The following is a 27,054-nucleotide window of genomic DNA, read 5'->3' on the forward strand; positions in this document are numbered from 1 at the left end:
GAAAGCAATGTCTGATGGGACAATTTCATTATTTTGTAGCAAAATGTTATGCTTATTTAAATACCTTTTTAATATGATTTTGCTTCTTTGGAGGGAGGGGGAAGTGGTGGAAACAACAGAAGCAGACTGTGTCCTGAGGTGCAAAGACCAAATTTGCTGATCAGGGAACACTATATCCTTGCACAGGCCACTGATATGTTAAACCAGGAGTGTGCTCAAAGAGATACTGCTGCAGAGACTGACAAGGGTGCTCCTGACTGGCAAACAAATTAAGGTTGCCAAACTCAAGCATTTAAAAAAAATCAGATAAGCCTTTTGCATATTAATTTCTAACCTGAAATGCTGACCTGGTGTGTTTCCAGTGAATAAACCACTTTGTCCTGTATGTGTATTATGGTACCATTCCAACTACCCCTGAAAAGAGTAGGAGGAAAACACTCCAGGATGGCAATGACAGGCAAGGTGGGTGAGGTAAAATCTTTTATTGAACCAACTTCTGTTGGTGAGAGGGACAAGCTTCAGAGCTTACACAGAGCTCTCCTTCGGATCTGGGAACTATACTCTGATTGTCACAGCTAAATACAATCTGTTCCACCTTGTATTTAGCTGGACACTGACTACGTTTCCCACACCTGAAGAGTGGTGTGCTTGAAAACTTGTCTGTCTCACCAACAGAAGTTGGTCCAATAAAATATATTACCTCACCCACCTTGCACCTCTAACATTCTGGGACAGACTACTGCATACCAGGATGGGACCGGATATTTTGTTTCCTTTTTTTTTTTTTTTTTTTTGCCAGTCAAACAGCATTGATTCAAACTGGCCCATGTCAATCCCTCCCGACCTCTCTCTCACCAGAGACTTCTATCTTCCCACCCCAAGACTCACCCCAGAACACTCTGTCATATTTTGTACAATGATGCAAGCCCTTGGGCTTTTCAGCCCTTTTTCGCTTTCCATCATGCCCACCCCATTGATCTGAACATGGCAATAGCCCCATTAATAACTCGGACCTGGTTATTATGTGCAAGCTCTTTAGATCCTGGGGGAAGCTATAATGGCTCAGTGGATGAGGCTGAATGCCAAAAGGTTTGCTTTTTAGTTTGGTTGACACAGTTTTGGCTCGCTATCAAACACCTTTTTTCACACCTGATAACTAAGCTTTACCTCAGTCTTGTGACAGTCGGACTATCTCAGTACACTCAGACATTTTAGAGCCAAATGCTAATCTCCTTTCAGCTTCCAATTTTAAATCTCCAGTTCACCTTTTTTTACATAACCTCAGACTGAAAAGAAACAAGCAGAACAGGACCCAACTCAACAGTTAAGCTTTATTTTCTTTAATTATCATTTTAGAGCAAGATTTTTATATGAAACTGGACATTGCCTGTTTTGGGGGCATTTTTTGTTTGTTTTTTGCAGCATGTGGGTGGGTAAGATGCCTGGATTTTATTATAAATTTGTGAGGAGTGTTTTATCTTTCTTTTAACTAATCCATTTCTGTTTTAGTCAAAAGCTAGCTTTATGGAGAGAGAATTAGTTTTATCTTCAAGTCATAGAATCACAGAACTGTAGAACTGAATGAGACCTCGAGAGGTCATCTTGTCCTGTCCCTGCACTCAAGGCAGGACTAAGAATTACCTGCACAATCCTTGACAGTGTGTCTAACCTGTTCTTAAAAACCTCCAATGACCTCCACAGCCTCCCTAGGCAATTTATTCCAGTGCTTAACTCCCCCGACAGTTAGGAAGTTTTTCCTATTGTCTGATCTAAACCTCCTTTGTTGCAATTTAAGCCCATTGCTTCTTGTCCTATCCTCAGAGGTTAGCAAGAACAGTTTTTCTCCCTCCTTCTTGTAACCTTTTATGTACTTGAAAACTGTTATCCTGTCCCCCATCAGTCTTCTCTTTTGCAGACTAAACAAACCATTTTTTTTTCAATCTTCCCTCTTAGGTCGTGTTTTCTAGACCATCAATCATTTTTGTTGCCCTTCTCTGGACTTTCTCCAATTTATCCACATCTTTCTTGAAATGTGGTGCCTGGAATTGGATTCCAATTGAGGCCTAATCAGCACTGAGTAGAGCAGAAGAATTACTTCTGGTGTCTTGCTTACAACACTCCTGCTAATTCATTCCAGAATTAAATTTTTTTTTTGCAACAGTGTTACACTGTTGACTCATATTTAGTTTGTGATACAATGTGACTTGCATTTGTCCTTATTGACTTTCATCCTATTTACTTCAGACCATTTCTCCAGTTTGGCCAGATCACTTTGAATTTTAATCCTATTCTCCAAAGTACTTGCAACCCCTCCCAGCTTGGTATCATCCACAAACTTTATAAGTGTACTTTCTATGCCATTATTTAAATCCTCGATGAAGATATTGTATAGAGTCAGACCCAGAACTGATCCCTGCAGGACCCCACTCAATATGCTCTTCTAGCTTGACTATGAATCACTGATGATTACTCTCTGGGAATGGTTTTCCAGACAGTTATGCACCACCTTACTGTAGCTCCAACTAGGTTGTATTTCCCTACGTTATGACCTGCAGCACAAGGAAGTGTCTCAGGGTAACTGGTCCCTATGGATAGATGGGGCTCAGCACCCCTGGATTAGAGCAAGTGAGTCCAATCCAGCCAACATAAAGGGCTGCTAGTAGTTATATTTCCAAATGTTTATGAGAAGGTCATGCAAGACAGTATAAAAAGCCATATTAAAGTAAAAATATACCACATCTACCACTTACCTTCCCCACCCCCATCCACAATGTTTGTTACCCTGTCAAAGAGAGCTATTAGGTTAGTTTGACATGATTTGTTCTTGAGAAATCTATGCTGACTGTTACTTGTGACCTTATTATCTTCTACGTGTTTGTAAATTGATTGCTTAATTATTTACTCCATTATCTTTCTGGGTAGTGAAGTTTAGCTGATTGGTCTGTAATTCCCCAGGTTGTCCTTATTCCACTTTTTATAGATTGGCCCTATATTTATCCTTTTCCAATTCGCTAGAATCTCTATCATCTTCCATGACTTTTAGAAGATGATCGCTAATGGCTCAGATATCTCCTCAGTCAGCTCCGTGAGTATTCTAGAATGTATTTCATCAGGCCCTGGCCACTTGAAGACATCTAACTTGTCTAAGTAATTTTTTTCTTTTTTTTTGGTCTTTCCCTATTTTAGCCTCAGATCCGACCTCATTTTCACTGATGTTCATTATATTAGATATCCAATTTCTATCAAACTTTGGTGAAAACTGAAACAAAAAAAGTTGTTTAGCACTTCTGCCATTTTCGCATTTTCTGTTGTTGTTTCATCTCCCCCCCCCCACCCATTAAGTAATGGGCCCACCCTGTCTTTTGGTCTTCCTCTTGCTTCTAATGCGTTTGTAGAATATTTTCTTGTTAGCTTTATGTCTCTAGCTAGTTTAATCTCATTTTGTGCCTTGGTCTTTCTAATTTTGTCCTATTTGCTTGTGGTGTTGGTTTATATTAATCCTTTGTAATTTGACCTGGTTTCCACTTTTTTGTAGGGCTCTCTTTTTTTTGTATTTCAAATATTAAAGATCTCCTGGTTAAGCCAGGGTGGTCTCTACTGGACCAGCTATAAGTTAAGTTTATTTCATTACAGTAAATAGGATTGCAAAGTATATCTCTGTGATGGTTAACAAGAACAAAATAGAAAAGTTTAAGTGAAGGGTCTCTATTTATGTCAAGTTTGTCATAGATTCATCAATCCATAGATACCAAAGCCAGAAGGCACCATCTAACCTGACCTCCTGTATAACACAGGCTATAGAACTTTCCCTAAATAATTCCTAGAGAAGATCTTTTAGGGAAAAAAAACCCCAATCTTAAATTTAAAAATTGCCAGTGATGGAGAATCCACCATGACCCTTAGTTAAATGTTCCAGTGGTTAATTATCCTCACTGATAACAATTTATGGCTTATTTCCACTTAGAATTTGTCTAGCTTCAACTTCCAGCCATTGGTTTGTGTTATACCCTTGTCTCCTTGACTGAAGAGCCCATTATCAAATATTTATTCCCCATGTAGGTTTTTACACACAGTAATTAAGCCACCCTTTAATCTTCTCTTTGCTAAGATAAATTGTCACATGGGGGATTCCCACGGTTGGAACAAGAATCCCACATCCCAGCCACATACCTCTGCTCAAACACCAACCTTGCCCCTTGGAGGGTCAGAGTAGTCCTCTGGAATAAGCACTACACTTAACAATAGAACAACAGCATTATCTATCCCATGCAAAGCCAGGAGTAAACTCAGGTCAGGATCTCTAGCTCTTGTTAGTAGTGTGTCATTCCCTTGGACGTGTCAGTCTACGTCTCCAGCCCAGTTAGTGGAGGCGCAATGCATTTATACTTTAGACTCTCTATGAACTGGGTGAGTTGCCTTGGGATGTGACCTAAGGCTCTTCATTGTATTTTGACATGGAAGCCCTTACAGAACTATCATATTTCAGCATCATGCAAAGGGAAGTCTGTTTAAAAAATGTCACGCTGCTGTGCCAGTCTGAGTGTCTTCCCTCCTTGCTGAGTGGGGAATGTTGTTTGGAATTCCCCAAGGGAAAACTCAGTGGAAGTGGATCATAACAAGGTTAGAGGGTGACTAGATAACCGTTTAAGTATCTACAAAGGGAACAAATATTTGATAACGGGCTCTTCAATCTAGCAGAATAAAGTATAACACACGCCAGTGGCTGGAAGTTGGAGCTAGACAAATTCAAACTGGAAATAAGGTGCAAATTTTTAATAGTGAGGATAATTAACCATTGGAACAATTTATTAAGAGTCATGGTGAATTCTCTATCACTGGCAATTTTAAAATCAAGACTGGATATTTTTCTGAAATTAATACTCTAGGAATTATTTTGGGGTAGTTCTATGGCCTGTATTATAAAGGAGGTCAGACTAGATGATCACAATGATCCCTTCTGGAATCTATAAAACTGTAGGTGCTACTGTATAGAAATAGATAATAATAATAATACAATGCAGATTCATTGATTTTCTGGACTCCAACACCTTTCCGGTGTGCATCACTGGAAATGTGTGGTCTAGTTCTTCATATGCCATTTTATCAATCTTTTTTCATCTTCCTGTTCTTCTCATTCTCTCTCTCTCTCTCTCTCTCTCTCTGTGTGTGTACACAAATATATGCTTCAGCAACTTGTCTTAAGGAATCTCCATCTTGGCTGGTTACTTGTGACCAGGTTACTTGTAACATAGCTCTCTCTGTCTTTATCTCGTTGGTGATAGGTGCCATCTTCTGTTCAAATATCTAACTTAGCTTCTTTCTTTGGGTTTTTACATAAGGCTGAAATTGTAATATGGTACTGCCATTCACTAATAGTTTTTATTATGTCATATCCTATCAGTTCCTTCTGAGTCATCCTTTTGATTGCATAACTTGATATGCTTACACTTCAGGGGGTATAAAGAACAATTTGTAATATTTTTTGTCTCAATCTTATTCCCATTGAAGTCAGTGTGTATTTTGCTGCTGACTTCAGTGGAAGTGGGCTCAGACCCTTCCTACTTTCGTTCCAAAAAACAGTGAAATTGATTTTCCTCACACTTTTGCCAGGTTTATACCAGTGTAATGTCATTGACTTCAATAAAAGTATCTCCTGATTTACTCTGGTGTGAGATTAGAATCAGGCATGATAGTTGCTTTATCATGGCATCAGTTTTGAAGCTGTAATATGGCCATCATAGAATATCAGTGTTGGAAGGGACCTCAGGAGGTCATCTAGTCGAACCCCCTGCTCAAAGCAGGACCAATCCCCGACTAAATCAGCCCAGCCAGGGCTTTGTCAAGCCTGATCTTAAAAACCTCTAAGGGGATTCCACCACCTCCCAAGGTAACCCATTCCAGTGCTTCACCACCCTCCTAGTGAAAAAGTTTTTCCTAATATTCAACCTAAACTCCCCCACTGCAACTTGAGACCATTATGCCTTGTCCTGTCATCTGCCACCACTGAGAACAGCCTAGCTCCATCCTCTTTGGAACCCCCTTTCAGGTAGTTGAAAGCAGCAATCAAATCCCCCCTCATTCGTCTCTTCTGCAGACTAAACAATCCCAGTTCCTTCAGCCTCTCCTCATAAGTCATGTGCTCCAGCCCCCTAATCATTTTTGTTGCCAAGTAGCTTTGTTCTGTGGCTACCTTTTTGGAACTGGCAATACCATTTACATAGCTTTTTGTTAAGCACTGCTATTGATGGGGTGGACAGGAGTGGTTAAATAGAGTCTAGTCAAGTAGACAGAATATGTACAGGTACTTTCACATATAGATCCCATTAAGAAATCTTATTGAAAACAGATCAAGGGAAGGCTGAGGAGATGGCAGATGAGGTATTGCAGTTAGGAACGGGGAAAATGAATCTGTTTCCTCTTCTCACAAAACACAGCTTCAGTTTACAAGCTGAAATCCCTATGTACATCCTTACTTGAGTACCCATAAGTGGTTCAAAAGTGTTTTATTATAACTGATGACAGTGGGTAACAGTAGAAAAAGCTGAATAATTGGATAGGTACAACTGTCCTTAAATCACTGAAGCAAAATAAACACTGAAATATTTACATTCCCTTTCCTTCCTCCACTCCTGGAGCTCCCAATTATCCAACCCCCAGCCCTAAAGTGTCTTCTGCTGGCACTTTCAGCTATACTAACAAGCTTGTCAGCTACGGAGAAAATGTTGAGCTGGAATACTGATGGATTAAGGCTCTGGCTGTTTTACTTGTGCAGCTCCTGGATTGTATTATGAATCACAATGTCAGTGTCTTTGGGCAAAATTGCCAAGCGTGTCTGTGGAGACCATATTACAATGTCAGAACAATGTCAATTCTAGTTAAATAATACATTTTAATCAAAAATAATTAAAATAACATCAGGGTTTTGACAGCTTTTCCACCCAAGCTTGGAAATCCTGATTTAAGGCTCCCACAGCACTTTAAACTTGACCCTCCTTTTCATTTTGTGTTGACATAATTAATAAACAAGTGCTTCATTTTCACTTTTTTTTATGCCATAACAGCTCTTCAATCAAATTACAACATTGCAGCATTCTCCAGGGTACTATTTATTGCACATACAAAATAATCTTTATACAATAAAGAGAAATTGTTGCATGCTGTGCATTAGAATTGTGTGTTTGCAGATTTTAGATGTCCTGTCCTGTTAAAGCTAAATACCTAAATTTTTCTTGTTAAAACAATATATTTTCCTAAAGGCCACAGGTTATTCATAGATCCTACCAACACAGCCAGTGTGATCTTGGCTTTGGGGTGCATGTAAAACCCATGGCATAGGTTCTTTCGTTTTTGGGGGAGGAAGATACCAGATCAGTTTCATAGCTGAAGGGGGCAGTCCTATTCAGGCAGTCATTGATGGCACTAAGGCCACTGCAGATTTCCTGCCAACTCTCTTCAGCTGAGTCAGCTCTTCTGCTTACCGCCAGACTGCATGACTTGAGGCCACAAGGAGGGCCAGCTCAGGAACACGAGAGATGCAATGGTCAAGTTGACTAAGCAAGGGCCTAATCCCAGTGCTGACACAGACCCCCTCTTTGACTTTTGTTCTGTTATATATATATATATATATACACACACACGTACACGTCAATATTTTCAAACTTGGCCTTGGTACAGTTTAGATCAGCCTAAGTGCTCCTCTGAATTGCATCTGGCTGACATAAAGTTCTAGCAGCTGAGAATCACTGTAGTGCTTGTCTCTTTCTTCCAGCCACATTCTTGGCCTGCTCTTAGGTTGGGGACTCTAAAGGAGGTAACTTAGGGACAGCTAAAGGAATCTCCAGATAGTTACGACAGCTTTTCAGCCATTCATTGTTGCCTCTTTGATCTCCCTCAACACTGTGTGTTCACTTTCTATTTTTCAATAGGGGGACCAGGAGTTTAACCCTACTAGTGTGTTTATATTCTTAGAATTTGGGACTGATTTGCTCGCATTGAGATGTAAAACTGAAGCCAGTTTGAAGAGTGTATGCATTATAGTTTAATGTATGCAAAACTGGTAATGAAATTGCAGTTTGTATTATATATTGTATTATTTGACAAATAATGTATAACAATATAAAGATCTATTGTAAGATATAACAGGACAATGTTGAGGTCCCTATCATAGCTCTACTTTTTTGGATCAGATTCAGATCTGTTATATTGGAGTTACTCCCGAGTGACTCCTTTCCCTGCAGTGGTGTTACTCCAAATTACACCAGGGTAACTGAGATTAGATCTGGCTTCCTGCCTTTTGAAAGCTTGATTGTCAGTAATGCATTAACACCTTTTTTTGCATAGAATAATAATTAGGGTTGTGAGTTTTTGGAATAGTGGAAGCCAACTTTTACAGTTAATCTCTGTAGCACTGTTTGGTGCCCTGGAGAGAGAGAGATTCTGTCTTGTCACTTTTAATTTCCTCTCAGCCTGTAACAGGTGTCCATTTGGAGATAATTATCCTCGTTTTCAGATTTTTCTGACAGACAGTATTCAGTCTCTGTATTTTTGAACCATACTTGTGGTTTCCACATGTTATTTCAGCAAAACCTATGCTTATTCCTAGCCAAATAATGAGAACATACATGCACCCCAACATCTTGTGTTGTCCCTTGTCCTTTTTGGGGCAGAGACAGTCTCCTTGCTATGTGTTTGTACAGCACCTAGCACAGTGGAGGCCTGATGTACAACTGAGCGCCTAAGTGTTAATACATAATACAAATACATAATAATCTTGATTTGGACACATTGAGGAAGGATCTTTTTCTTTTCCTCATTTTTCTTTTTGTTTTCTAAAAAGGCAGATAGATTATAAGTAATCCCAAAGTAAAAGTATTGTGAGGAGCAAAGAATATATTGAATACTATACTGTAACAAATGTGTAACTACCTAGGAACTTTTCTGCTGAATATGGCCACCTGGAACTTCATGGTAGCTGTGGGGACAGAATTTAGGTTGCCCTACTCCAAAATCACAGGCCCTCATCACTAGATTGAGTGGCCCCTTTAAGGTGTGCAGGCAGCAAGGCGCAAAAAGCCTTTTTCCACTTTTCTTGCACTTCACATCCCCCCGTGTAGCAGCAAGGCATAATTACAAGCTCCGTGCTCTCCTTCGACTGCTTCTTTTAGGACCCACTGGGCACAGCTGGTTGGCTGTGAAGGGGAGTGCATGTTTCATCATAAGCGATAACACAGGGATGCATTTCCTCTATGCTCCAGGAAGCTCCAGAAGGGATTGTACCAGCACAGTTCCTCCTGGTGTTCCCTCTTGGTGGGGGTGCATCTCTTCACCATTCCCAAAGCACAGGAGTATATAATGGCCCTTAGCTGTTAATAAAAATAAAAGGGACTGTTAGCTATAGAGCCTATATAAACAACTGAGCACTTTTGATTTTATTCAGTAGAGGGCAGTGGCACACATGCACACTAGTATGTTCAATTGCACTGCTCTTTGTCAGGAAAACATTGATTATATAAGAAACTAATCAATGCAGGTCTCCATTCTGGGCTTCTAATGCAAAGTCTACATTATTATGTTCATCAATGGAATGAAAAATTAAATCTTATCATACAACATCTTGATCAAAAGATTGTTTTTTAGAACACCTTTTAACCAGGAATAGAAAGCACTAACTGCCTGTTCCTTTGTTTTGATCATATATGGAAGGCAAGACGCAGCAAAGAGCAGTTATGAGGTGCAGTGTTCTTTTTAGGAAAAGGCATGGTGCTTTCATTGTCAAATTGCACTTAGCTGTATTTAAGTACCCCTCCCCATGCCCCTCTTTTTTTTTTTCCTTTTTCACTTAAATTGTTGAAAGGCAGAATAGTCAACATTCTAGGTGCCTGATACCTACATGGTAGATGGAAACAGCTGTGGGAAATTTTCTGCTGGTGTGGAACATCCCTATTAGTGCATATTATTTAGTTTTGAGCCTCACTGAAAATTGAAGATAGAAAACTGAGCAATTATTTTTCCCTACAGCACAACAATTAATATGCTGGAATCAAGGCTGTCCAGCTATAATCATTAGGAGGACATTCTTTCTATAGCTCTAACAAGAGTTAAGCAGCAGAGTGAACACAAGGAAGGGACTATTATGCTTAAACATCTGTCACTTAAACAATTAAAATATAGGATGCTGTTGCACAATTATTTTTAGCACCATTAGTAATTGTATTGTAAACAGTTTCTTTGGCTTTGAAAAAAGCTGTTCAGTCTGGAAAAAAAATAGCCTTGAATTAGAAAGCTTTTAACAGCAGTGATCTACAACACTAGGAATAATAGCTCTGTTATTGTTTAGATAATTCTAATGTTTAGAATTGTGGCACCTTATTAAATACCAGGCAATGTAATTATTTTTGCTGGCTGTGAAAATGGGAAAGAAGTTTGTATTTGCTGTAAGTGAAGCACTTGGGGGGGGAGGGGAGGCTTCTAGTAACGCCAGTGTAACAGCAGAGTAATTCTAATGAGGTCAGTGGAGTTACTCCATATTTGCAACAGTATGACTAAGAGCAGAATCTGGTTCAGAATGTTTCACATCACTCTGTGTGCAGAATACAGAGAATGTATGTGCTAAAAATGTGTGTGTTTTTTCTCTTCTCTTATCAGACAGTATAACGAAAGTCTTCACTAATATCTACGTAACCAGCTTTGGACCTGTTTCAGACACGGACATGGTGAGTTCCTGAATGAACTAATCTTTCGCTTGCATAGCACAGAAAGGCTGAGGAAACCTACTGTTAACTGTGAAAGATGTTTACATTCTACTCCCATTTACACTGGAGCAAATCAGGAGTAAATTCATTGAAATAAATAGAATTATGGCAATATAAAATTGATATACATGTCAAAAGATGTAGAGTGTGACTTAGGTGGTCATAGGTTTTCTCTTGATCCTCTGCACTTGGGTGGATTTCACCCAGAGCGAAGTCAAGGCAGGGAAAGCCTATCAGTAACAGTTCCCAAATTGTTATAAATGTCTTGTTGAATGGGTTTGTTTATATCCAGTCTTTATAAAGAAGAGCATAGATCCCCAATCACTGGAAAAGTTGAGGAGCTTTCAAGGACTTTGGGTGGATGGCTTGGGACAAAAAGAGAGAGAGTGAGCTGTGAGGTTTGTTCTGTGTGGGCCTCAAACTCCGCCCCCACAATGAAATGATCTGAGAACAATTACTGGAAGGGAGGGGGCCCTTGTACTTTTGAGTTTCTGACACGCAGTTTCAAACAATGGCGCCAATCCAGCAAACACTTTTGTAAGTTATTCTTAGGTAGTCTCCTGAAAGTCATTGGAACTACTCAGGTCATGAAGAACCAGCAGGATCAGGACCAATGGCTATTAAAAGAAAGAAGCTAACAATATTGACCTACAGGGCCAGTCCTAGGTGTGCTGTCACCCAGAGTGGAAAATGTTTCCCCAAATGGCTGCGAAAAAACCCACCAATCTCCTTAGCCCATTTTTCTTACCTAATGATATCAATTTGCCACCCCTAGAAGTTGGCATCCACTGCAGATGCCCTGAACTCCTAACCCTAAGTCTGGTCTCTTCCCCTGTCTATGGAGAGCTTTCTCAACTGGCTCCCTGTTCTGGGCTCTTTCTATCTCTGAATCATCATGTTATGCTATGGATCATTCTGTAATTGACAACTGTTAACAGGTTAGTTGGTGGTAGGGCTGTGCAAGATAGAAGGAATTTGAGAAATGCATAACATGAGGTTTTGTGTGTGTGTGTGGGGGGGTTGATTCATGAAATAGGTGCAATTTTGAAAAGAAATACCAATTTAATTTTTCTTGAAAAAATAGCGCCGTTTTTGAATAAATATTTGCCATTGCAACTGACACACTATATACTGGATTTCATTAGCTATTTCAAATAAAAAGCTGATTTTAGAAAAAAAATGTATTTGTTTTCTTGGGCGGCATTATAGATGGCCTTGATTCTTGTGAATAGCAGGAAATGTTTTTTCCCCCATAGGATATGAAATGAAGCTTCTAAAATCATTTGTATTTTGTTAGCTAGCTCTATAGGTTTGATTCTCCACAGCAATATGCACCAGGGCAAAACAGGTGTAAAATTCTATCTAAGGTACCTATATGGCCCCTATTACCATAATATCTGAGCACCTCACAGTCTTTAATGCATTTATCTTCACAACATCTCTGTGAGGTAGGGAAGTGCTGTTATCCCCTTTTTACAGATGGGTAATTGAGGCACAGAGAGACTTAGACCTGGATCCACAAAGGGACTTAGGCACCTAAGTCCCACTTTCAGGCGTGATCCACAAAACTCCTATGTAGCTGCCACCTAAACCTGTAGATGCCTAAACTAACATGGCACATAAGTTCTATCTGAAAAGGTTCCCTAGGCACCCGTGTTTCTGCCTCGGGGCATGTTCATTGCTGCCTCACTCTGGGCACTTGGAGACCTATATCCACCTAAGCCCCAAAGTGCTTTATGAAGCGGGAGAAGATGGGCTGAGGGTAGGATCCCATATCACAACTGAGTATCTTAACCACAGGGCTAACTGTTCCTCCTCCACTACCACCATCACTACCACTTGGCCTTTTGTGTGGGGCAAGGCAGCCGCCTAACTCACAAGAAACACCTTAGGCACCAAACTGCTTGACTCCAGCAGAGTGGTTCCCAGCTGTGGCTCGGAAGCAGAAATATTGCCTCCCTGCAGCCTAGAGGTAGACACTGAACTCTGTGATTGGGGCTGTGCATAGAACACACATCTCTCCTGGGCATCTCCCATTGGCTAGTTTAGGCAGCTTGTTTCTCCCCATTCATTGTATAGGAAGCTAGGCAACTAGCTCAGGGTTTGTTGATCCCCTGGTTGTTTCAGTGATTTTCTAGGTACCTAAAAATGCAACACCCAAGTCCCTTTGTGGGTTTGGGTCCAAGGCTAGGTCTACACTGGGTGGGGGGTTAACCTAAAATACACAACTTCAGCTACGTGAAGTCTGCATATCCTTAGGTCGATTTTACCTGGCCATGAGGATGGCGGCGAGTCGACTGCTGCCTCTCCCCCATCGACTCTGCTTCCGCCTCTCACCACGGTGGAGTTCCGGAGTCGACAGCAAAGCGATTGGGGATCGATTTTATTGCGTCTACACTAGACGTGATAAATCAATCCCCGATAGATCGATCACTACCTGCCAATCCGGTGGGTAGTGTAGACGTACCCTTAGTGACTTGCCCAAAGTCACATAGGAAGTCTGTGGCTAAGTAGGGACTTAAACCCAGGTCTCCCAGGTCCTGGTTGCTAACTATGTGATCATCCTTCCTCTCCAAAATTTTGTCACTGGTGTGAGTGGAGAAGTTTGACTTTGCAGAGGTGTAAATGACCACACAAGGTGTGGGGCACTGGAGAATCAGGTCCTATGATACCAGTCCTATAAATGCAGTTTTCAGGGGGATACTTGGGGAAATGAAATATAGTGAATCAAAATGACAGTTGTTACCATTGACTGTAGATCTGTTTGCAGATATATAGATAGTGCATTCTTAAACCACTTTTATTTATCTAACACCAAAGTTTCAGGCTTAAATAACATGTGCAATTGACTCCTATAAAATTACTTTGTAATGCATACCAGGAGTCAGCTAAAAAACTGAGTTTAAAATAATTATTGATTTCCAAGTATCCTGTCAAACATGAAAATGATATTTGTGTAAATGCCATAAATTTTCTTTCAAGCAAATATATTCAGCTGGACTCTTTTGTAACTTTAAACCACTATACATGGGTCCACAGAATATGAGGAGGCTCTGAAGGGAGGAAAACTTTTTGATGTTCCCATGACTGATATGGCAATTTCTTTCAATATCTTTGGAAGACCTTATTTTATTAAGTTTATGTATTAAAGTGGGCCAAGATTATATGCAACTTCCCTTGAGGAGAGAGATGTCAGATATGAAATCTGGGAAGTTTAAAGCCGTTCAAAAGACTATATTGAATTGTGCCAGATAAATATGGACTTGTGGGGACAATAAGAGTTCAGTGGATTCCCTGGGGACTGCTTAGAGAGTAGCTAATGCAAATTCCACATCTCCCGTTATGCAAAAACCTAGCTGTTTGAATCTACGCCCTGAGGAGAGCGCCACTGTCTGCTGATTACCTACCTATTACAGAAGGCCAAGATCAAAGACCCAAGCTGTATAAATGACTGATCTGCCCAGACTTTGTTCTGGTCCTAGATCTAAGATGTACAAATGTGTAATCATGGGGAATACCAATTGTGAGTTTTGAAGGACTAAAACCTACCAAAGCCCTAGATTGGAGTGGGGAGTGACCTCTGGTAAGCTTTTTAGCATTCATGTAGGTTCTTTTATTATTTTAATATGCTTCTGTGTAATGCTTTTTACCTTAAGAATAAATGTGCTTGCTTCGAAGGAGATGTGTGATGACTTACATCTGCAGACAATACACTGGTCAGAGCCCTCAAAGAGAGAGCTAATTGCAGGTGCTGGCCTTTTAGAGTGTCTGGATTGTTGAGGATATCACAATGTAAGGCAGGGAGCTGGACAACCTTAAGATCCCTAATTAAGAGGGAGGGAGGGAGATGCGTGTCTTCACCCAAGAGAGGTGATGGCTGTGGAGCTGGAAGCCTTAAGTGGGTGCCCTTGGTTGACTACAGAGGGGGAAGACAGGTTCAGTTGCTCTGAAACTGACTGTTCCCTTTCAGAGTTTCCCCAAATTGTTTCACCTGGCGGACGGGTTTGATCCCCCCCCGGCCTTAGTTCTCCAGTGGAATGGCAGTGGTCTGCTCCCAGATCACCTGAATCCCAGGAGATCTTCAGGAAAGTAGGATCATTATCGCTGAGGTGCTGCACCTTCAAGTCAGGTTCTCTGAGAATGCAGCTTCATTGCCAAGATGGTACCATAGCTACTGGTGCTTCTAGGACTGCTTTTTAAGGCTTCCTCCCCCTCCCACAGCTGGCAGTGGGTTGGGGGTCATAGAACAATAACTGCAGTCTTGGGTTACATTAACATTCTGCCAGTTTTTCCCCTGTCATCTTGGGATGGAAGAATGATGCATGTGGAGTGAGGTCTGCAAAAAAGATCTGGGGAATAGTGTGGGTGTGGTTCACACTGACCTCGCCCTCTGTATGGAACAGGGGAGATTCACACTGGAAATGATAGGAATGGGGCAAATGGAATTGTGGTGGAATAGCATTGGTTATTCACATTGCTAACAAAAGAGTTCATGATCATTATTACTGTTTGCTATCAAATTAATAGGAATCGGTTATGGCTCAATTTCCATTAGTGCTAATGTATTTTTTATCTATTCTGCCACTTGAAGCCAATGCCATAATACAGGTTTCCACTGAAATTCCAAATTTTTTCAACCAGTCATAATTTTGGCAGAAATAAAAATTATGCGGTGAAGCTTTCAAAACTTGGTATCAGGCTGTCAAGGAAATATTGTGAGTAAATCTGACAAAATTTGGTTCAATAGTCTAACATTGGAAGAATTAAAAAAAAGAAGACTTTTTGTACTAATGAGTTGTGCTAAATCCTTTAATAGGGCATTGCTTTAGTCGTCATCAAGATTTAATTAATTTGGCCAATTTGGAAAAAAAAATTGTCTCCTGTACATAGACTGTAAGTTACCTTGTTGGCTTTAGAATTGTTGCACAAACTGAATTTCAAAAGAACTACCGCATGAATGTGTGCATTTATGGTAACTGTTTTTTTACTCCAATTACAGAAGGAAATATCATTAGTGCTGTTGTTTTGTCATGGTGGGTCACAAATTCTATATCATGAGCTCAAGCTTTTTGTCATGGTAGGTCATAGTCTCCATTTCTACTTTTATTTAGGTTGGGGAGTCTGTGTGACTTCTTCCTGCACCTCTGCTTCCTTGCGGAGGTGCAGATACTTGTTTCTCCCTTCCAACTACAAAAGACAGAAGTTACAAAAGAACATTATTCAAAACAAAAATCCACATCTATGTTATACATCTGTGATTTAATCAAAACTTGCCATGACTCACTTATGATTTTTTTTCCTTTTTTGCACCCCCCGCTCCAAATTGCCCATTATAAAACAGCTTTAGTCATTTCCATTTTGTTTTCTGTGGAGTCATTATAGATGTCAGTGATTCTTGTGAGTTGACACTTTTTTTTTTCTTCAGGAATGTTTTTCTTAGGAATTTGACAAGCACACAGGGGCTGAGAGAATCCTGAGTTCATTTATATACCCACTACAGAACTTGGAAATTAAAGTCATTAGGCACTCTTGCCCATTGTCCCTTCATTAGCTTGTTATCTGTTGCACTTACCCAATATATGTTATGATATAAGCCTGGGGGAAAAACCCACAAAGAATGTCAGGATTATTCAACCAGGTATGGGCTATATCACCATCTTCATTACATTATTGGTAGACTATCTGAATAAGCTTAATGTCTGAGTCTTGTGTCCTTTCTCCATTTTGCCCAATTTTCGTCTTCATTTTTTTCACATGATCATTGCTTTATACATTGAATAGCCAACCAAACCAAAATAAATGCCTGGTTTAATTCTGAGATGGATAAACTTTGTGAGCTGGGGCTCATGCAGTTCAGGATTATGGGAAAGTGAAATGAGACGACTCTCTTCTATAGTACTTAGAAAAAGTTGTTTGTATTTCTATACTGAGAGCTAATGGAATTATTCTTCAGCTCAATAGCTACAGCTACCTTTGTATCGAAATGACCTTGGATTAAATTTCACCTGGTTGTATTCTTTACTAGTAAAGAAGCTTCAAAGAAGAATAAATTTTCAGATGGCTGTAATGTTGATAAAAGATACAGTGCCAAATCACTATTACTTTACTCCACTTTTTATGTTGGCATAACTCAATCAACTCTGATAGGTACACGTGCATATGACTGGAATAATGCCGTGGTGAATCGGGCCCATTATTTTTTGAATTTTTTTTGGTGAAATAAAGTAAATGCTACTGCTTTGTAACATAGTTATCTTTTTATTTTTAGTCAGAGTACTATGCTTTTGAATAGATAGATTTGAGTCCAGCAAAAAAATAAATTAGATAACTAACTTAAAAACCAAAATCTGTTACCACTTTGAATGTGGATATGTGATTAGAAGAAACTGTACATTAATTGTCAAAATTCCTTTTAGTCCTGATTTTTTTAAAAAAGACCTTAACAGCTGCATGTCACCTGACATCATTTACTGTATTAGTGCAAGTTTTCTTTAAACTACATTTTGTTACTTTCAAATTATGAATTCCTTTTCTTGTGCTCTCCTCTGCCACACTGAAACTCTGGCACGTGCATCTGAATTCAAGACCTTAGAATTGCTTGCTTACAGATAATACTATACCTTTTAATCTAGCCTTGCTGAAGGTAAACAGTGGTACTTAGTTACTATGTTAGCAACCTAACCTCATGTTTTGTCTACAATAAGAATTTTTAGCATTTCTCCCACTGATGCGTTGGTGCTAGACCGGTTGTGGGAGAATTGCTGTAAATTTTCTATATGATCTGAAATCCAGATCCACATGTACTAGCTGCTTAATAAAGATATGGAAGTGTATTAAGCCACAGAGTTTAGTGTCAAAGGGAAAAAATGGGAATACGCTGGAGTTGTTTTTCAACTTCATTATGCCGAGTAATGGGGACTAATCAAGAGAAGCCAAAGAGCAAAATAAAGCAGATTGCACCTTCAGAGCGTCAGTTGTTGCATCATTATTTCTATGAAATATATACATTCAGTATTGTGATGTAAAGCTCTAAAGGCTTCCATCGAGGTCAGTGATGTAAATTTATTGTGACATTAGCCTGAGAGGGAAAAAGCCGAATACTTAAAAAACAAAAACCGAGCAACTGAAAAACAAAGCAGTATCTCTAAATTGTTAATTACCATAATTGTCCAAGGAAAGTTATAGGACTAAATGGTAATTAAAGCAGTTAATTACAGGATCTGTAATTAAGCTTAAAAAAGCTTTAACATTTGAAAATTCTGAGGTAGAAGGTAATAAAACTTAGAATGGAACATGGCTGACAAGATGACAAAATCTGAAGTGGGTTTGTGAATTCAGGCAATTAAAATTGGCTCTTTCTGTATGCCCTTTTCAAAACTAATAATGTAGTTAAGGAGATCTTTATTTTTTGTTGTATATTTCCCCCTCGATTCTCAGTGTGTTTACAGCTTTTCCTCAGAATTGAGTTATTGTCTGACATAGCCTCCCTCTCATTCAGCCATCTAGAGCTTCTCAAGAAGCAAAATGTCTTGATCTCCTCAAGAGAAGGGCTTGTAAATTTTAAATGGAAAATATAATTTTTTACGTTCTGAGCAATAGTCATTATATGGAGCACAAAATACACAGCCAGATCATAAAACTTGTAGAGGAATGCCACTGAGAGGAAACCGCAGCCAAGTTCCTCTTATGGAGTTTCCTTCTCTATTTCTCGTGGACTACTCAGTGAGATATTACTCAATGTGTGTAAAGTAGCAGAATCTGGATAAGCATGTGCAAAAACTGGGTTAAGCTTGGTCTGAATAGTGGAACAGATAGACTTCCTGACAGGTTGAATGAAAACATTTCACTTCCAGCTACTTGTCCTCTATAGTCTTTGGCTTGTAAAGATCAGAAGCTTGTCAGGCTTTGGGGAAAGAAGAAATGTCTTTTTTTTTCCTTTTATGGAATCAGGACTTACTGTCAGGCTAATAGCTAATGATATGCAATGTACAGTATTTGGTCTTCAGGTGGTAAAGGGCAGAGGAGTTGGAGGTGAAGAAATCCATCCCAAGCCTTGTCTGCTCTTCAGTGGGGTCAACTGCTATTCCACTCCTGCTATTCAAGTTGCACAAACTGTTGGTGACCATTGGATTAGCACAAATATTCCCATTGCAACATAGCAGGCTGATTTCTGAAGTGCCAAATGGGGGGGGGGGGGCAGCTCTCTACACAACATGGTGAGTGTGCAGGTAACCATCTGCCTACCGTTCTGTGCACAACCCTTTGTGTGACATTGGCAGTGCATAGAGCCTTGAACTAGTCCTCTGCACTGTAAGTGAAGTCTTCCCACAGAGAATTAAATGATGAAGCCAAATAAAAGTTGGCTTATTGCTACCACTGCAGAACTTACCTCAGCTTGAGTTTGGAAGCTGGGCCCAAATGTTTAGCATTTATTCAAAGGGAGCTGTGATGAATTATTCACCAGTAAAATAAGTTGCAGGACTTGCACTACTTTCTCTGAGTGCTCATCACTCAGGCAAGTATCACATTATAACAAGGAGGCAGATGTGTTCCAAAGGCTCAGATACAATACAGATGAGTCTGGTTGAATAATTTGTTTTTTCTTAGGGCTCTTGCCTAAAACTGCTCCTTTGGTTTCACAGAAGTGTTTGACAGTTAGCTGTAGAGTAACATTATTAATAGCTTTGAAACTAAACTGAAGCAGGACTAATTTAGTAGGCTGAATTGCCTTAAGACTCGGTAAGAAAAATTAAGATGTGATACCAGGAGCACTGGTACTTTAAACAACAAAACAACTGACAGTTTGTAAATAAATAACCAGGGCCCAGTTCTGCCCTCATCTACATGGCTGCAACTCCCAGTGAGGCCCGTTTCGAAAAGAAGGTTGGTAAAGCTCTTTTGTTCTCATCGGTTTATCAACCACATATATAAATTAAAGGGAGGGTGAGGGACTGTTTCTCCACACATATTTCTGACTGCCCTTAAAGATTCAGTAAAAAGGTACTTTAACTTCTCATTGCTCTCCACTTACCTTATTTTAAATCAGTTTACGTTGATTATGTTTGTGTATTGCAGGGGTAGGCAATCTATGGTACAGGTGCCGAAGGCGGCACTTGAGCTGATTTTCAGTGGCATTCACGCTGCCTGGGTCCTGCCCACCGGTCTGGGGGGCTCTGCATTTTAATTTAATTTTAAATGAAGCTTCTTAAACATTTAAAAAACCTTATTTACTTGACATACAACAATAGTTTAGTTATATATTATAGACTTATAGAAAGAGACCTTCTAAAAATGTTAAAATGTAGTACTGGCACACGAAACCTTAAATTAGAGTGAATAATAAGACTCGGCACATCACTTCTGAAAGGTTGCTGACACCTGGTGTATTGCTTCAGAGAGTTAATACTATATTATAAAAGGCCAATCTGACCATAAAGGACCAACTTGGACAAATCTGAACAAGTCAGTAAATGAGGAATTTTGGCTTGATCTAGTCAGAACAAAAAAGCTGGGTTACAGGACGTGATTAATAAATGTTCAACCTGTTCAGTGTCAGTGCTGCATGCTGATGGACACTCACAATATTTGAAGTGTTTGGAATGTTTCCATCTCTCCTCCAGATGCAAAGGCTGCCACAATCTGTCAGCCATGGACAGATGAGAGAGATAATTTGTTCCCCCATCCTTCCCCAAACAATTTCTGTCCAAATCTAGCCTTCATAATAAAGATTGTCAAGTAAGGGAAGAGAATTGCTCAGACTTGACTCAATTTGAAACTTTGCTCCAGAGATACTGACATACACCTAATGTCTTCACTCACAGAGGCATCAAGTACAACAACTTTCTACTAGAAAAAGAATGAAATCCCTATAATTTTACTCCACTGTCCAGTCACTGAGAAAACAGGCCCAACAATTCTAACATTGTAATATAAAATATTACAGCAAATGGCAGGATACAAATTTGATAGCTAATGCAACATGTATAAATGTACAGTATTAGAATACAACTGTGAGACCATGATCTCAAATACAAATCAACAGAGAGTATTCATTAGACCAGAAATTAGCACCAGAAGATTTCTGTAATACTGAAAGTATGCTCTTCTAGTTTAATGGAGGTACTGTGCTGAATAATGTTTTGACTAATACCAAGTATATTGACAATACATCTTTCTCGATGAAAGAGTACCTGTAAAATTTACAATACAAATTCAAGGTATCGGTTTAAGGCTCTTTTTTTCTAGAGTCCATCTCTACATATGTGCAAAGCAGTAGTCTACATTAGGAAGTGTTTGCCATCAGCTACCACACAGTGGTATCTAAGAACACAGTTTCTCCTTCTATTTAGACTAGGAAAGCATTCTGTAAATGTGTGGTGTCTTTTGGCAAATGCTGACTTTTTTTTCTGGAGACCACTATGTTTCAATAATTGCAGACTTGCATATGTGACCAAATATTTCATTCCTCTGTATAACAATATAGAGGACCAGATTTATAGGACAGAGCAACACAAGGAATGTCACTTTACATGCCATCAGTTCCCCTCAGGCTGCACATTTTGGGGGGAAAGTTATCCTTTTTGATCTTCTGTTGAAGTGGTTCCTGTGCTGTGGTCTGTAGAACACTTACTGGTGGTCCACTGAGAGCTGGCTACTCTCAATGTGCTGACTCTCTTCTTTGGCTCAAGCTCAGAAACAGAAAAGATGGAAAAGGGCAATGAAATGAATAGAATAAACAAACAGATTGACTTTAGTCAAAAAGGACAAAGCATTTATCACACTAAAGACAGCCAAAATACTTTCCTAATATTTTTCTAGTCTCGGTGCTGAAGTTGCCATGGTGACATTATATGACTGTGGATAGGGTAGGAATTGGTCCAGGTGATTGCAAATGGACATGGAGGTTGACCACGAGACATACTCATGATGATGTGGCTCAATCCCTGCTCTATTCCATATTCTGCACAGAACACACCATGCAACAGTATGGATGGAAGAGGGGAAATTTTCCCTTAACCTTAGAGAGGTTAGAATTATCTATAGAGCTTGACAATTTTGTTAGAGAAATGCTTTTAAGGCTCTGATTTTTTTTCCCTACTTTGCATCTTCCATAGACTTTTTCGATCTGTGTGACGTGTGTGTAAAATGCTGCCATTCTGATTTGCTCATGTATAATTGTGTACACAAGGTGCAATGCAGTAATGAATAGGACCCTTATATATTTTGTTTATGGAAACACTAGAAATAGCAGAAACAGACATTTAGATTTGTGTATATGCAGACAGATATTTTTAATGACAGGTTTCAGAGTAGCAGCCGTGTTAGTCTGTATCCACAGAAAGAACAGGAGTACTTGTGGCACCTTAGAGACTAACAAATTTATTTGAGCATAAGCTTTCATGGGCTACAGCCCACTTCATCAGATGCATGCCATGGAAAATACAGTAGGAAGATATATATATACACACACAGAGAACATGAAACAATGGATGTTACCATACACGCTCTAACAAGAGTGATCAGTTAAGGTGAGCTATTACCAGGAGGAGAGGAGGAAAAAAACTTTTTGTAGTGGTAATCAAAATGGTCCATTTACAGCATGAATATTTTAAAAGAAGTCCCACCATATTTGAGACTAGTCTACTATTCAGCAAAAAGTCAGAGGCAGTACCATACCAAAAGATATATAAATTTACTTACAGCAAACTCTTTCACATGTAGCAACTACTGGATGAGAAACGCATTGGCCAGTACAATAAAGTTATATAAGGTATGCATATTAAGGGAGAAAATATGGCAGTATGATTTTACACAATTTTCCTGGTTTTAATATGTTTTATAAATACTAAGGAAGCCGGAGTAACTTAAGGATTTAAGACAGCTTTTTCTTTTTCTTTTTATGATTACAAATAGAAGGTAGCATCAGAGGAAATAGAACTAATAAGTGAAAAGTAAACCATTATCTGGGGTATATTCAGTGTAGCTCTGGGATAGTTACCTTTGTGTCTTCCTTCTCCACTCATCCCGCGCATGAATGCAGTGACATGGGAGCCATAAAGGTTTCAGCTATATGATTCCATGAGTAATAAAGTATTTTAGTAAATTCAAAGTCAAATAGATTTTGAAATTCTGATTTTGCTTCTTTTAGTATTTCATGTTGTGTGCGATTTTAGTACATTTCTAGTACACTTATTGTTAAACCACAAGCCCAACATTTGCAATAGATATGGTGTATTACAAATACCTGGCTGAGAGTTTCTCACACTAGTTCCACTGAACTAGGTGGCTGCTTCTATCTCCGCAGAGAGTGAAGCTACTGCAAGTGATGAGCACTGCAAGAGGGAATTGTCATGTAATATGTGCTTCCTCTGCCCAGGAGCACTTGCTAATTTCATAACGTTACTAATTAACAATATTTCTTTTGCCTACTCATGCCTCTAACTTTTTATTTCCTTTTTTTCAGGAAAAATAAGGAAATACCTTTAGATTTGGATTTATGATTACACACCAGACTCCCCACAACTCTTGTTGTAGTTTTAGAATATTCTGTAGGAGTTGTGGCTGTTTAGATAAGGATGTTTATTAGTTCAGAATAGCAGGTCAAGATTGGATTGCACTGGCAAAATGGAGGAAGTTTCTCAGTGCTTGTTCTTACTGTGCCTGGCTCAGCTCAATGCCTTCAGCGCCTCACTTTATTGAGCACTAATGTTGCCCAGTGTGCTACGTGGGTACATTACAGACACCACATTGTTGTTTTTTGTTTTTATGAAGGATGATGTCCTAGGAATGTTTTTATTTTTATGTGCTTGGGACAGTATTTCCCATAGCTCCTCTTCTGTATGCAGATCATCCAAGTGAAATCCTGGTCCTGTTGAAATCATTGGCATTTCAATAGGGCCATGATTTCACCCCAGGTGCGTAGTTCCTGCCCGTGATCTTAAATCAACAAGGTCCTGCCCTGGCTGAAAGCCACAAGGTACCCCCCCCGCCCCATCTTCCCTAGTATTTGTAAACAAACATAGGAGGCCAGTGTGAGAGCTTTGTCAAAGGCCTGATCTCCCATCTCTACCTCTCCCTGTTGTAGAGAAGTTCTGTCTACTTCAAAGATCCACTTCTTCCGTCATTTGCTTGTGTAAATACTAGGATTCAATCAACAGAAACTTTGCAACTTGTACAGAAATGAATTTTATTTTGATACCGAAACGATCTATCAAATCATTCACTAGCAGTTTGGTTCATTCAGTAGCTGCATTTAGCAAAATTTTTTCTAAGGATTTGCAAGGACTTTTAAAGGGATACTGTTAAATTAAAACTCTCACATCTACCTGAAAAAAATATTTAATTGCTAATTTTACAGTATCTGTAAATGGAAATTCTCTTGTTTTCCAGTTCATTTACTTTTTGCATATTTGTAGAACTAGTTTTGTTGTTTGCTCTATACAGTCAGGTAGGTCCCAATTTTACAAGCAGCTCTTTGCAGATGGACCCCTGAAAGAGAGCCCCATTGAAGGGCCATGTGGGCACATGAGTCCATTGCAGAGAGCTGCTTGTGTGTTTCCTGTTTGCATAGGGCTTTGCAGAGGGAGACAGACATACAGTCAGGCGTGTGTCTGTCTAACTACTGAAAGTGGCAGAGGCAGGTGTAGTAACTGAAACTACTTTTAACTTTTCTTTTATACTGATTGGATTATAAGAGGATATTTAATTGTCATTCAAGTATAATGTGCACATAAGACAATCTCCAGAAAGTGTAGTATTTGCAAAGTAATTACAATAGAACAGATTATTGGAACGTATTGATTATTTTAAATGTACAGCTACATGTTGCAGCTGTACAACAAAGCTGCAGCTGCACCAGAAGACATAATATTGCAAATGAACTATTTATAGTTTTATGCCTATAAAATTTTCATGCCCTTAAAATTCCAACTTATCTGCAGTACTGATAGTTACAAAACACTAGATAATTTACACATACGATTTTAACTAACTTGATATACTTATAGTTTTAATCAATATTTTTCTTAGCTAGAACAACAAACAATCCTAAAGATGTGTACAGAATGTCTACAGCAGGGGTAGGCAACCTATGGCAAGCTGATTTTCAGTGGCACTCACACTGCCCAGGTCCTGGTCACCGGTCGGGAGGGGGCTCTGCATTTTAATTTAATTTTAAATGAAGCTTCTTAAACATTTTAAAAACCTTATTTATTTTACATACAACAGTAGTTTAGTTATATATTATAGACTTATAGAAAGAGACCTTCTAAAAATGTTAAAATATATTACTGGCACGCGAGACCTTAAATCTGAGTGAATAAATGAAGACTCGGCACTCCACTTCTGAAAGGTTGCCGACCCCTGGTCTACAGAATAGTGGGATAGCAGTTAGTAACTCATGCACCTGGAAGTAGAACATCAATCTTCTTCCACAACCTCCTACTCTGAGCACAAATTCCTCCCAAGATTAAACACCAAGGCATACTTCTATCAGCCCCTTCATAGGCATGGATTTCAGCAGACAGTCTGCCCTCTTTTGTTCATCATATGTCAGTGAAGTGGTATAACTCACTGTTCCTTATCTATGTATTCATGCTAGTAAAGCCCATAATTATTCAACAGCCTTGTTACTGACTATTTTTTTGGGAATAATCTTTCTTATATTAATATTCCTGGATATATCCTGCACTTTCTGAACATGCTTGTTTTCTTGGCTCAAAACATGGCCATTCTCGATGCTATTGAAGTACTGGCTTCCTTCTACAGGTGTTTTTGCTGCAGTAATGCATTCTAATTTGGTCTGTATTGATCTTCATTTCTTCTGAACAAAATGGAAAAATGTTTGTCCTGGTCTGAACCCTCACTTGAAACTGGGGGGTTTCAAAGTGAGGACCAGCATGTCTTCCCCCACCCCAAAATCCTAGGGTAGGTCTCCCCTTCGGCTGCCACCACCCGGTCAATTTCGTGGGCCGGGACACCCCTGTTTCCCCCCTGTCTCCCTTCAAAGACACTCCCTGGGAACACAGATCAATTCACAGAGGAGGAACCTTCCCCCTCCCTTCTCTTCCCTCTCTCCAGCCTGCTCTGAAGAGAGATACCTGGATTCAAACGCCTTGAATCTCTACACACAGGGAAGCAGCCCACTTCCCCCTCCCCTTCCCCTGAATTTCCCCAAGGGAAGGAATTAACCAAGTCCAAAGAAAAGAAAAGAATTTATTAAGAGAACAAAAAGAAAATACAGAATCTCTATGAGTCCAAGCTGGACACTCATAGGGTATAACCTTGCTAAGTTCTGGAGAGAATCCTCTCTCTTTCTCAGTACAACCAGTACAAGCAGAATTAAGAATAATCAATAACAACCACACAGAATTGCAAACATAAGATTATTAGATAAGGACACAAAGTATCTTTCTAATACTCACTATCTTGACTAGAAGAAATTAGTTCAGAAAGGTGGAACTTGTAGGGACTTGATTAACTCGTCTGGTCTCTTGAACTCCAAACGGCCAAAGACAAAGACCCCCCCAAACAGAGAGAAAAAGTTCCCTCCTAGGAGTTTCAAATTCTCTTCCCTGATTGGTCCTCAGGTCAGGTGCCCACCAGGGACTATGCTTTAACCCTTTACTAACTATTCATGACAATGTTTATGAAAACTAATTTGCACTACAGTCATCTAATTATTAGGGCTTATATATACTAACGTAGCATGTCTATTATGGCTAATGAGTATTACTTTATGTGCCCTTACCAAGGGGAGTATAGACCCTAAATGCTTTCTCTAAGTTCCTCTTCATTAACCTCGATATTATACAATTATAGTTGTTGACCACTTTTCCCCTTCAAATACTTTTATTAACAGAATTTGTACAACCAGCATTTTAGTGTTCTGTGCTTGGAAAACAGACTGATGTTCATTATGACAAACATAATGTCTTTTTCCGTTATAGGAGTACACAATAGATGTTTTCTTCCGTCAAAAATGGAAAGATGAGAGGTTAAAGTTTAAAGGCCCAATGAACATCCTTCGACTGAACAACTTAATGGCTAGCAAAATCTGGACCCCAGACACATTCTTTCACAATGGGAAGAAGTCAGTTGCTCATAACATGACAATGCCAAACAAACTACTACGAATCCAGGATGATGGAACTCTCTTGTATACCATGAGGTACTTCTTTTTATCTGTCTGTATTCACAGTATTTATTTACATGGCTTTTCTAAGGAATAATGCTTTATTGCTCATGCTTTATGACTTACTCCAACTGGAGATATGGAGTCCATTTTCACAGTCAGTACAATTCA

At 39.3% G+C, this 27,054-nt stretch overlaps 1 protein-coding gene across 3 annotated transcripts in view; it reads left to right on the plus strand.

Annotated features, from left to right (window-relative positions):
* GABRA2 (gamma-aminobutyric acid type A receptor subunit alpha2) overlaps positions 1–27,054 on the plus strand; it is a 103,375-nt gene that overhangs the window by 54,228 nt on the left and 22,093 nt on the right. For all 3 annotated transcript variants that reach the window (XM_039542650.1, XM_039542649.1, XM_039542651.1), the window contains 2 exons: positions 10,645–10,712; positions 26,699–26,919. In XM_039542650.1, the coding sequence (XP_039398584.1) occupies positions 10,645–10,712; positions 26,699–26,919 (289 nt within the window). The remainder of the gene's footprint in view (positions 1–10,644; positions 10,713–26,698; positions 26,920–27,054) is intronic.

This window comes from Mauremys reevesii, linkage group 5 (assembly GCF_016161935.1).
Source record: "Mauremys reevesii isolate NIE-2019 linkage group 5, ASM1616193v1, whole genome shotgun sequence".
In the NCBI taxonomy this organism is placed as follows: domain Eukaryota; kingdom Metazoa; phylum Chordata; order Testudines; family Geoemydidae; genus Mauremys; species Mauremys reevesii.